General features: G+C 45.3%; 1 protein-coding gene across 28 annotated transcripts in view; it reads left to right on the top strand.

The window, feature by feature from the left end:
- Nucleotides 1-12,669, top strand: part of LOC310795973 (neurexin-1a-like) — a gene marked incomplete at both ends in the record, with an annotated part of 449,961 nt that overhangs the window by 292,066 nt on the left and 145,226 nt on the right. For all 28 annotated transcript variants that reach the window (XM_083658106.1, XM_083658105.1, XM_083658103.1 and 25 more), the window contains one exon: nt 3,268-3,449. In XM_083658106.1, the coding sequence (XP_083514232.1) occupies nt 3,268-3,449 (182 nt within the window). The remainder of the gene's footprint in view (nt 1-3,267; nt 3,450-12,669) is intronic.

The raw sequence follows: 12,669 nt of genomic DNA, 5'->3' as shown, positions 1-12,669 counted from the left end.
ATTGGACAGTTCAGCAGCCTGTTGCACCAGCTGAACGTAAGTTCTGTCTTAAGTTAGGGTGTAAAGTCCACACTAACTGCTACGTTCAAACTAGTTAGTTTGACACTAAAGTTGTGTCTTTGTTGAGTTGCACCACGGAGACGTAAGGTACATCTTAACTAGTAGTCCTTAAACCTCACACTAGCCAAAATAGTGTCGCAGAAAATGACGTGTACAGTATCTGTGACCAATCAGTGAAAAGCACGGTGGAAACGGTGTTTATTTACCGTTGTTTAAGTAAGTGGAGTGAAAACAGGACATGTTGCCCACCGCAAATTAGTGCTTTCATATTTCATCAACACTAATCAAATGAGAACGTTATTGAGTAACGTTCATTTAGGTTCATATTAGCTACTGTTAACGTTTATCTGTGAGCTCTTCATTGTAGGCTAATTTACCACCATCCTGCCTCGCTAAATTGTTGCGGTTATTTTAATTTGTATGCAGTGTTGCAGCTTGTGGGAACAAAAGCGTGAGTCATAAATATCAAAGGGTGTAATACTTTATCACGGAGAGCGCGTTGCGGACGCAAAACAACGATGCGCCACGGTGCCAAATTGCAATCCGTGCCAACTGCTATTTTACGGAGGACCTTACACCTAGTAAGAAGTAGGTGTAAATTTTAAGTTCTAACTTATGCCTACGTTGTAACTATTTCCCTTGGTGCAACCCAAATATTTTTAGTAATGCGTAAACTCGGACTTAGTGAGACTTTACGTTCAAACTAGCTTACGTTTCAACTTACGCACAGCTGGTGCAACCCACTGCTGGGCATTGGAGTTGGCGTTGGCCAATCCTGGCGTGTTCTAACACACATATCTGTACTTGTTTGTTTGTCTCTCGTCTCGCGGTCTCCCAGCTTTCATGCATTATGTGCACCTTTTTTTGTGGAAAAACCATATCACACAAATGATTAATGACAGTATAGTCTTTATACATCTTAAAACATGTGTGGAGGGAATCTTTTAATTTCAATAGTGTTCAAATTACATTAATATGACGTGAGTTTCAGTTAGCTTTGCACAGAAACAGCCAGTAGAAATACTTTTTTTTTAAAACTTTTATACTTTATTACATTTCAGAGCCTATACTTTTTAACTTTTACTTGAGTAAACAAGTTCAATCAGTACTTATACGTTCACCTTTCTTTTCTTTTTTACACTTTCTACTTAAGTAAAGAATATGTGTACTTCTCCTATCTCTGGAATTATTACACACTAGGCCTAGGATCGGCCACTGCGACACTCCTGGAATAGGAGCTTGAAAGGGAAGAATGGGATTGGTTTACTGGAGATCACCAATGGCCACAGTTGCGAATAATTCTACGCTCAAAAAGGCGTGGTTAAAGGGTTAGCGCTGCGCATTCTGGCGTTTAGCGTCAAGGAAAAATTAGGGAATGTGCAAATTTAAGGCCAGGGGGAGAATAGAGCCCCACATCATTAGCTAATTAGCCTAATTAGTGTGCCCTTTACACACCCTGAAGGTTTCAGCCCGATCGCATGTAAAACGGCATAGCTGTGGCCACACACGGAATAAACAAACAAAGCCCACATACTCAATTTTATATATATAGATAGTCTCCCAATTTAGGCACCCCTCTACCTTCGTTAGTCGGGACAGGACTTATTTCCAACCATCAGTTGGAATAGGTTACTGACACCCCCCCCCCCCCCACACACACACACACACACACACACACACACACACCACTGCAAGGCTCTCAGTGAATAGCCAGGTAATTAGAACCAGTCTTCCATCCACGGGGTCACGTTGGAACCTTTCATGCGGCCGCTAAAGACAAAGAGGTAATGCGGCGAGACAGGAAGTAGCTGGCGTGGAGGTCACCACAAGGGCATCATCGGAGCGGGCAGCCAATAATAAGGCTGCGGGCTGCGTCTGCCTTTGAGGCCGCTAATGAAGCGCAAGAGACAGGGAGGTGCCCGTTCGGCACGCTGGCTACCTGGGCATCACGCTGGCTACCTGGGCATCGCTCAGGGGACACAGCTGGAAGCCTGCTAGTCTCTCTGAAGGAGGTGAAGCCAGTCAAATTGAGTAATTGTGCAGCATAATAAGCCACTGGTACCTGCCTCTCTCTCTTTTCTCCTTCTTTTCTCTCTGCTGCATCCTCCCTTCCTCATGAATTGGCATGAGAGAGTACACCCTCAAACTAAACACAGGGCTGTTCACATTGATATACTGTTCTACTTACACCCTCAAACTAAACACATAAACTATTCTTAAATCAGATCTACGCCTAACCTAAACTATTCTTAAATCAGATCTACAGCCTAAGGACCTGTGTCCACCTGGCGTCTTTTCCTCAGGTCCAGCGTCTATTTTCAATTGTTTCCAATGGGAGGAGAGCGTATGCGAGCGCACACGGACGTGTAGAGAAAGTGCAGAGCGCCCAGCGTCTTTTTTCGGCGTTTTTGTGCGCCGACTCCCAGCGCTTCCAGCTGAAAATATTTTAACTTTTCAGAAAGACGCTGGTGTCGGCTGCTCCTTGATCAGCGTTCCCCAGCGCACTCCCAGCTTTTAACGTCGGAAAAAGAAGCTAGGTGGACACAGGCCCTAACCTAAACTATTCTTAAATCAGATCTACAGCCTAACCTAAACTATTCTTAAATCTGATCTACAGCCTAACCTAAACTATTCTTAAATCTGATCTACAGCCTAACCTAAACTATTCTTAAATCTGATCTACAGCCTAACCTAAACTATTCTTAAATCTGATCTACAGCCTAACCTAAACTATTCTTAAATCGGATCTACAGCCTAACCTAAACTATTCTTAAATCAGATCTACAGCCTAACCTAAACTATTCTTACCTACTGACATCCCTCAGCCTTGAACACATCATGCCTTACCTCAGGGCCCTGTCAGCCAGGGGGCGGGGCCACGGGGCAGGGGCATGGCCGCTCAGTGCAGGAGCAGCCGCCAAGTACAATAGACCCTTCTCACGGGGGCCATTTTGTGTCGAGAAGCCAGGGTAAACACAGGTGCAAGCAAAACACTAATGAGGGTTTCAAACTTCCATGATTGGAATTTGGAAACCCTCATTAGTGTTTTGCTTGCACCTGTGTTTACCCTGGCTTCTCGACACAAAATGGCCCCCGTGAGAAGGGTCTATTGGGGAGAAAACATGGTGAAAATCTGATTATTGTTTTTTTTTTCAAAATTCATACTAACATGTCTCCTATCTGTTCTTACCTCTGCCTTTCCTCTAGCGGGAACAACGTACATATTTGGGCGAGACGGTGGACTGATCACGTACACATGGCCGCCAAACGACCGCCCCAGCACGCGCGCGGACAGGCTAGCCATCGGCTTCAGCACGCACCTGAAGGATGCTGTCCTGGTGAGGGTGGACAGCTCCTCTGGGCTCGGAGACTACCTGAAGCTCCACATTGTAAGTCACCTTTCTCTTTAACTAACTCGCTTTCCTGTGCAGGTAACTAACATGGCAGCTCGTACATGGTATGAGGTTGCCGGTGATCACGATAGAGACAGGATTCAACATGGCAGCTCGTACATGGTATGAGGTTGCCGGTGACGACGATAGAGACAGGATTCAACATGGCAGCTCGTACATGGTATGAGGTTGCCGGTGACGACGATAGAGACATGATTCAACATGGCAGCTCGTACATGGTATGAGGTTGCCGCTGACGACGATAGAGACAGGATTCAACATGGCAGCTCGTACATGGTATGAGGTTGCCGGTGACGACGATAGAGACAGGATTCAACATGGCAGCTCGTACATGGTATGAGGTTGCCGGTGACGACGATGGAGACAGGATTCAACATGGCAGCTCGTACATGGTATGAGGTTGCCGGTGATGATGATAGAGACAGGATTCAACATGGCAGCTCGTACATGGTATGAGGTTGCCGGTGATGATGATAGAGACAGGATTCAACATGGCAGCTCGTACATGGTATGAGGTTGCCGGTGATGATGATAGAGACAGGATTCAATAGCCAGAAACGAAGAAAAGAGTTGTGATTGAACGAGAAGTGTATACACCAGGGGTTCTCAACGTGCTTCAGAGGGTTCCAGGGTCTCCAGCAAATGTATGAATTTTTAAACTTCACAAAATAGTCAACAGCTACGATTACAATAACTCATTTACAAATCAACCTCCTATGTGTGGTACGAGGCTGGCCGTGCTCTTGTCCGTGTGTGTGTGTGTGTGTGTGTGTGTGTGTGTGTGTGTGTGTGTGTGCGTGTGCGTGCGTGTGAGGAACTGAGGGAAATGGTGCAGTAATAAGGCTTGGTTCCATATAGAACATCTCTGCTCTGACCTGGACATAATTATGTTGGCTTCCACATGACCCCCCTCTCACTCACACCCACTTACTGACAACAATATGATGCTGGCCAGAGGCATACAGGCACACACACACACATGCACAGAGACATGCACGCACACACACACACACACACACACACACACACACACACACACACACGCACAGAGACATGCACGCACACACACACACACACACACACACACACACACACACCCACACACACACACAGAGATGTGCACACACACACACACACACACACACGCGCGTGCGCGCGCACGCACGCGCACAGGGCTAACAGACCACCTCACAAGCAAACAGGAAATTGGTGTTGCAGTTAGCCTGAGCCTAGCTTCACATGTACAGTAGCATGATGCTGTGAGAGGAGCTAGCTTCACATGTACAGTAGCTTTATGAGCCTAGCTTCACATGTACAGTAGCATGATGCTGTGAGAGGAGCTAGCTTCACATGTACAGTAGCTTTATGAGCCTAGCTTCACATGTACAGTAGCATTATGAGCCTAGCTTCACATGTACAGTAGCGTTATGAGCCTAGCTTCACATGTACAGTAGCGTTATGAGCCTAGCTTCACATGTACAGTAGCTTTATGAGCCTAGCTTCACATGTACAGTAGTATTATGAGCCTAGCTTCACATGTACAGTAGCTTTATGGGCCTAGCTTCACATGTACAGTAGCGTTATGAGCCTAGCTTCACATGTACAGTAGCATGATGCTGTGAGAAGTTAGCCTGAGCCTAGCTTCACATGTACAGTAGCATTATGAGCCTAGCTTCACATGTACAGTAGCATGATGCTGTGAGAAGTTAGCCTGAGCCTAGCTTCACATGTACAGTAGCATTATGAGCCTAGCTTCACATGTACAGTAGCATTATGAGCCTAGCTTCACATGTACAGTAGCATGATGCTGTGAGAAGTTAGCCTGAGCCTAGCTTCACAGGTACAGTAGCATTATGAGCCTAGCTTCACATGTACAGTAGCTTTATGAGCCTAGCTTCACATGTACAGTAGCTTTATGAGCCTAGCTTCACAGGTACAGTAGCTTTATGAGCCTAGCTTCACATGTACAGTAGCATGATCAGCCTAGCTTCACAGGTACAGTAGCTTTATGAGCCTAGCTTCACATGTACAGTAGCATTATGAGCCTAGCTTCACATGTACAGTAGCTTTATGGGCCTAGCTTCACATGTACAGTAGCATTATGAGCCTAGCTTCACATGTACAGTAGCTTTATGGGCCTAGCTTCACATGTACAGTAGCGTTATGAGCCTAGCTTCACATGTACAGTAGCATTATGAGCCTAGCTTCACATGTACAGTAGCATTATACTGTGAGAGGAGCTGGCCTCTCTCTCCTGATGACATGTTATTCTTATGAGGCACATCAGTCTGTTAGTGCTTCTTGTCCTGCTGTTCCTCCGCGCGCCCTCAGGGCTTTTTGGCCCCCAGGTTTCATCAGACATCAGGGAGCAACGGTCCAATTTTCAAGAATACAACATTTCCCCTGCACTCCATCCATCACCACAGAGACATAGACAAGATGTTTGAAAAGAAGCAAATACTTTTCAAGTCTACTTGGCATCTCAGGGCTTGTGGAGACTTGGATTACGCCAGATGAGCAGTATGGAAGCATTTCATGTATTTTTTCTGTTTTTTACGTTTTTGCTCATGGCCCCCTTCACACTCAGCAGACAGCTGGAGTGCAGTTCTCCTATCTCGGTGCTTTACCCCGTACACTGACTGTATACAAGTACTCTAATAGGACCCCACTTCAAACAAACTGAACTATCCCTTTAAGTGTATTTTGTGCAACTGATTTTATTTTAAGGAAACCATAATTCGGACTTTAAAGAAAATCTGAACTGAAGCTGTTTTGTGCTTCTGGCCTCAGAGACAGGCTCCTTCCACCATGTGGAGCTCCTCTCTCTCACTCTCTGAGAGGCAAGGTGAGAAAGAGGAGCTCCACATGGTGCAAGGAGAGGAAAGAGGTCACGCAGCTTCTGAGCGTGTGCAGTGACCCCATGCAGCTCGTACAGGGAGAAAGTGTTGATAAAGCATGTTGTTACAGCGGGCAGGGGCAGTGGGCTGAGAAGCCCCTCTCCTCTCCTCTCCTCTCCTCTCCTCTCCTCTCCTCTCCTCTCCTCTCCTCTCCTCTCCTCTCTCCTCTCCTCTCCTCTCCTCTCCTCTCCTCTCCTCTCCTCTCCTCCTCTCTCCTCTCCTCTCCTCTCCTCTCCTCCTCTCTCCTCTCCTCTCCTCTCCTCTCCTCTCCTCCTCTCTCCTCTCCTCTCCTCTCCTCTCCTCCTCTCTCCTCTCCTCTCCTCTCCTCCTCTCTCCTCTCCTCTCCTCTCCTCCTCTCCTCTCCTCTCCTCTCCTCTGCTCTCCTCTCCTCCTCTCATCTCATCTCCTCTTCTCTCCTCTCACCTCCTCTCCTCCTCTCTCCTCTCCTCTCCTCCTCTCTCCTCTCCTCTGCTCTCCTCTCCTCTCCTCTCCTCCTCTCCTCCTCTCTCCTCTCCTCTGCTCTCCTCTCCTCTCCTCCTCTCTCCTCTCCTCTCCTCCTCTCTCCTCTCCTCTCCTCTCCTCCTCTCCTCTCCTCCTCTCTCCTCTCCTCTCCGCTCCTCTCCTCTCCCCTCCGCTCCTCTCCTCTGCTCTCCTCTCCTCCTCTCATCTCATCTCCTCTTATCTCCTCCTCTCTCCTCTTCTCTTCTCTCCTCTGCTCTCCTCTCCCCTCCCCTCCTCCTCTCATCTCCTCTTCTCTCCTCCTCTCCTCTCCTCTCCTCTCCTCTCCTCCTCTCTTCTCTCCTCTGCTCTCCTCTCCCCTCCCCTCCTCTCATCTCCTCTTCTCTCCTCCTCTTCCCTCTCCTCTCCTCTCGCATCAACGGCTTCTCTCAATGCTTCCTCTCATGTATTTCTTTGCACACTAATCTGGGGGCTTTGTGAAATGTTGCATTTGATGAGAACACGAGAGGAGAAGTGTGAGTTTCAAGAAGACTGAGAGAAGCACCAAGAGACTGAAGGTGCACTGATTCTTGCACCATCTAGTTATGTAAGAGAGGTCATCATAGGCGGAGTTTGACTTTTAGCTCTGGGGGGGCCACTTCTGCAGGAGACACACACAAAAAATGTGGCCGTTTTACATTTGAAATGTTGCCTGTTTGAAGCCAGATTTAGAGGAATATCTCATTTGAAGGCTAGCATCATCATGGTGTCTCTCTAATTATTGTTTAATAAGTATAAGAATGGAAATATCAGAAATATTAGAATATGACTAGAATTACAGAACATTAATACTCATTATTGTATGTTTAGTAATGTAATGTATATTATATAGTGCTTCACTGTTCACTGTTGCTTTTGACCGTGCTCAAAGACACTTTACAAATACAGGATAAAGCAACTTTAATAAAGAGAGAACATATTAAAATAGATGAGAGAGAGAGAGAGACATATTATAGGTCAAAAGCAACAGTGAAAAGGGCTTTTTTGGAAAGATGACATAATGAGTATGAAAGACAATGAGTTTTGACCTGTCAGATGTGACTGGGGAGGGCATTCCAGAGGGAGGGGGCGGCTGCAGCAAGGCCCTGTGCCCCCCTGTCACAGCTTTAGCAAAGAGATACCTGTGATTCTTGTCAAAGTGGATATAAATTGTATGATCATATTGAGCCAGACAGTGAGATGGAGATTTACAATGGTGAGCAATCTTTTTTTAGAGGTCATAAGGAGTGTATAAGGGCTTCTCCTGCCTTATCTTAGAGGGATAGCCAACCTTTTGGGAGTTTTGACCATTTGCCATATTGTCTATATTAAAACTAGAACATACATGGCTTTATGTTCAATCTGCGTGCAGTACAAACTGTGGTAGAGCCCCTCACTGCTAATAGCTTAGCGCTACAAGGGCAGTCAATGGGATATTAGCCTACTTCGGTTCATAATGCACATTCAAACAGCGCCATAAACACTCACATGTACGTACATGTTGTGACTCGTTGTGACTGTGAGTCGTGTACTCACCACATGATGAAATAATAATCCAAAGTTACGTCAAACAGTGATTTTCGTAGTAAATCCACACCGAGAACAAAACAAAGAGTAACCGAACTAACAGGAGTGTACAACCCAAGTTACTTCCTCGTTTGCCATGTGGCTGATGACAATAGAACAGTATGAACCACAGTGCTGACTTACCTTTCAAATGTTCATGTTCATTTCATCGTATCATTAGATATTTATTTATCATTAGATAATTTTGTTTACATATTTTTGAAGCCAGCAACATACAGACAGATACAGAATGCTTCAATGTCAAATAAAGAAATAACTAGTGGTGAAATTGTAGTATAACCCGGTACGTTTACCTTATAATGTTGCATACATGGACATGGGTGTCAGTTCTAAATGAGGCCCCGCATAAAGATGTTATCTCTAATAATATAGTTGGAAATGGTTTAATGAGCCACTGATAAAATGATCATTAAAAGAGTGTTTAAGAGGCCTGCGAATGTCATCTAGTATTTGTAGCATTTCTCCAAAGTATAATTGATTATGACATTCAATTGTCATAAAGCACATGAGTGCCTGAAGCGTTGTAGTACGGCAGTCAAGATGGAAGAATAACAGAGAATGAAATGACAATATATTGCAGTAGTAAATTGAAATACAAACCCTCCAGATAAAAAAAATTCACGCTTGACTCTTCTGCTCTTTAATTACATTGGAAAGGACGTGTTTTACAGCGTAGCATGAAACACAATGTGCTGTGCTCTTGTCCGTGTGTGTGTGTGTGTGTGTGTGTGTGTGTGTGTGTGTGTGTGTGTGTGTGTGTGTGTGTGTGTGTGTGTGTGCCATGGAACACAATGTGCTGTGCAAAACTGCCACTTTGATGCGTTTCTTACGCGAGTGGTGGAGCGGTCCTCAGCTAGTCAGCTGTGAAAACCTGATCTGCTTGATCTGCATCCTTAGTGGATCACAAATACCAAGAATGACAGTATTGTAATTAGTGATAAATAATATTGCATTGGGAGATATTGGTCTTACCCACCTGGGACTGGGTACAATAATAACACTGTGAAAATGGTGACATTTTAAAAGTCAGTGCATTAGATAACTGTGCAATTTGCCTTGACAGCCTCCATTCCAATTAGAACAGTTTTGATTTGGTGTTTTTTTTTAGCAGATGCATATACAGTACAGGACTATCCAAACAAGCTTTCCTAAGGTTGATTCCCAATGGCTTTCCCATCCACATTCCTTGCTCTCTCTTGGGAGGAGTCAGTCCATGTATCTTCAGCTGTATGAGATGGGATTAGACCAGATTTCAGTATTTATCCCCCCCCCCTCCATCCTCCTCCTCATCCCTCCCTCCCCCCCTCTCACCCTCCCTCCCCCCCTAATCTCCTGCTCCCATTCCGTGATGACGGAAAACCCAGTGGGCCTTGAAGGACACCATCTCAGCTCGCACTCTCAAGAGGGAATTTTCTTGAGCTATATGAGGAGACTATGATTTAAATGCACCTCAACGGAATTGTGCCCCCGCCTCTCCTCTCTATCACAGATAAAGACACTGACTGTGAAGTCACCCAACCATCAAATGTACCACAATCACTTTCCTCAGCCTCATTAGCGTAGCACACATGGAGGACTAGATCCATAATAATGTTGCTGCCGTTCCCCCAATGATGATGACGACGATTCCCCACAATCCTTTTCACTAAGATGAGGCGTATTCATGAGGCTATTTGAACATGTGTCAAACATGGATGTAAGTCTCTACATGAGCGTATGCCATGGCATCGCTATATAATTAATGTTAGACTTGTCTCTACATGAGAGTATGCCATGGCATCTCTATATAAGTAATGTTAGACTTGTCTCTACATGAGAGTATGCCATGGCATCTCTAGTATGCCATGGCATCTCTATATAATTAATGTTAGACTTGTCTCTACATGAGCGTATGCCATGGCATCTCTAGTATGCCATGGCATCTCTATATAAGTAATGTTAGACTTGTCTCTACATGAGCGTATGCCATGGCATCGCTATATAATTAATGTTAGACTTGTCTCTACATGAGAGTATGCCATGGCATCTCTAGTATGCCATGGCATCTCTATATAATTAATGTTAGACTTGTCTCTACATGAGCGTATGCCATGGCATCTCTAGTATGCCATGGCATCTCTATATACATTAAGTAATGTTAGACTTGTCTCTACATGAGAGTATGCCATGGCATCTCTATATAAGTAATGTTAGACTTGTCTCTACATGAGAGTATGCCATGGCATCTCTATATAAGTAATGTTAGACTTGTCTCTACATGAGCGTATGCCATGGCATCTCTATATAAGTAATGTTAGACTTGTCTCTACATGAGAGTATGCCATGGCATCTCTATATAAGTAATGTTAGACTTGTCTCTACATGAGCGTATGCCATGGCATCTCTATATAAGTAATGTTAGACTTGTCTCTACATGAGCGTATGCCATGGCATCTCTATATAAGTAATGTTAGACTTGTCTCTACATGAGCGTATGCCATGGCATCTCTATATAAGTAATGTTAGACTTGTCTCTACATGAGCGTATGCCATGGCATCTCTATATAAGTAATGTTAGACTTGTCTCTACATGAGCGTATGCCATGGCATCTCTATATAAGTAATGTTAGACTTGTCTCTACATGAGAGTATGCCATGGCTAAGCATCTCGATATAATTAATTGCATTGTAGCTGAAAGTTAAATCCAGGGAAATATTCACAATGGCATTATGCAAAGCAGGGATTTATGAGTGTAATGATCCCTAGTTTGACTATGTAGTGGGGTAATCCATACAGAAGATGGAATGGAACAAGTGTATAGGATGTGAGTGCAGGGTGTGCGTGCAGGGTGTGGGTGTGGGTGCAGGGTGTGGGTGCAGGGTGTGGGTGCAGGGTGTGAGTGCAGTGTGCGGGTGCAGGGTGCATGGTGTGGGTGCAGGGTGTGAGTGCAGTGTGTGGGTGCAGTGTGCATGGTGTGGGTGCAGTGTGCATGGTGTGGGTGCAGGGTGTGGGTGCGGGTGCAGGGTGTGGGTGCAGTGTGTGGGTGCAGTGTGCATGGTGTGGGTGCAGTGTGGGTGCAGTGTGCATGGTGTGGGTGTGGGTGCAGGGTGTGGGTGCAGTGTGCATGGTGTGGGTGTGGGTGCATGGTGTGGGTGCAGTGTGCATGGTGTGGGTGTGGGTGCATGGTGTGGGTGCAGTGTGCATGGTGTGGGTGCAGGGTGTGGGTGCAGGATGTGAGTGCAGTGTGCATGGTGTGGGTACAGGGTGTGGGTGCAGGGTGCTAGCCTAGGTAAACCCAGCCACCACGTGACCTGCTCTCTCAGTTCCCAGTCACTATCGTCTAGCGAACGGGCCATTCAAATCGATTTCTGGGGCGATTGAAAGACCCACGCAGACCCGCAGCCAATGAGTGACGGCGTGACTGCCAACATCAGTCCTGCCGTGATCGGCCAATCAGAGAGTGCGTCTTTGTCAATGACGTGTAACAGCTGCAGCGGCTTAGCACTACCTAGCCGTTAGCATTTGGCCTCTCTAAAGCATAGCTCCCGAGCTAGCTACTAGCTGGCTAGCTATATGGCTATGCAACTACGTGAGGAAATTCAAGTGAAAACAGCTGTTGAGGTTGAGGTCTGTTGATCAAAATAACACCTAGCGTTATCGAAATCGGATTTTAGCGGACCATACAAGCCAGGGCTTCAGAGCTGATCACCTGGACACATTTTATGGCGAAATTATCTGATAAACTTGTCTGTGCTGCTCTGTGGTGATCAGCTAATGTCTTCATAGCATTGTGATTATGATTTAATGCATTATGGAAGATAAACGCTGGTTTAACATAATTAAAATAATTCCCTACCAAACATGTAAAGTGACGCTTCTGGGCAGTAGACCATTTGGGCATAACATTATGTAATGTGACATGAGATCACCACATTTCAATAAATATAACGTTTTTGCACATTTGAATGCTGCTGGTCGTTTGTTTAATGCTGTATATATTGGATATTTAAAGCTGATACACAACACAATTGTGTTGAGGTAATTCTGCCAAGCTCAGTTAAAAATATAACATGTAACACTTTACACAATCAAATCTAACTTATTCACAGCAATACACAGTCCAGTAGTACAGTGGGCTAATTGTTTGAATTATATCGAAATATATTTGCATGGTGTAGCATGTAATGCAGATAATGTAGCTAGATACTCTGACACAGAAAGGCAGACAAGCTAGCAGCAGGGATCTTGTCACACT

Source organism: Poromitra crassiceps, assembly GCF_964638095.1.
Source record: "Poromitra crassiceps genome assembly, chromosome: 22".
Classification (NCBI taxonomy): Eukaryota; Metazoa; Chordata; class Actinopteri; order Beryciformes; family Melamphaidae; genus Poromitra; species Poromitra crassiceps.
Note: the sequence above shows the minus strand (reverse complement) of the source record. Positions and strands in the feature narration are given on the sequence as shown.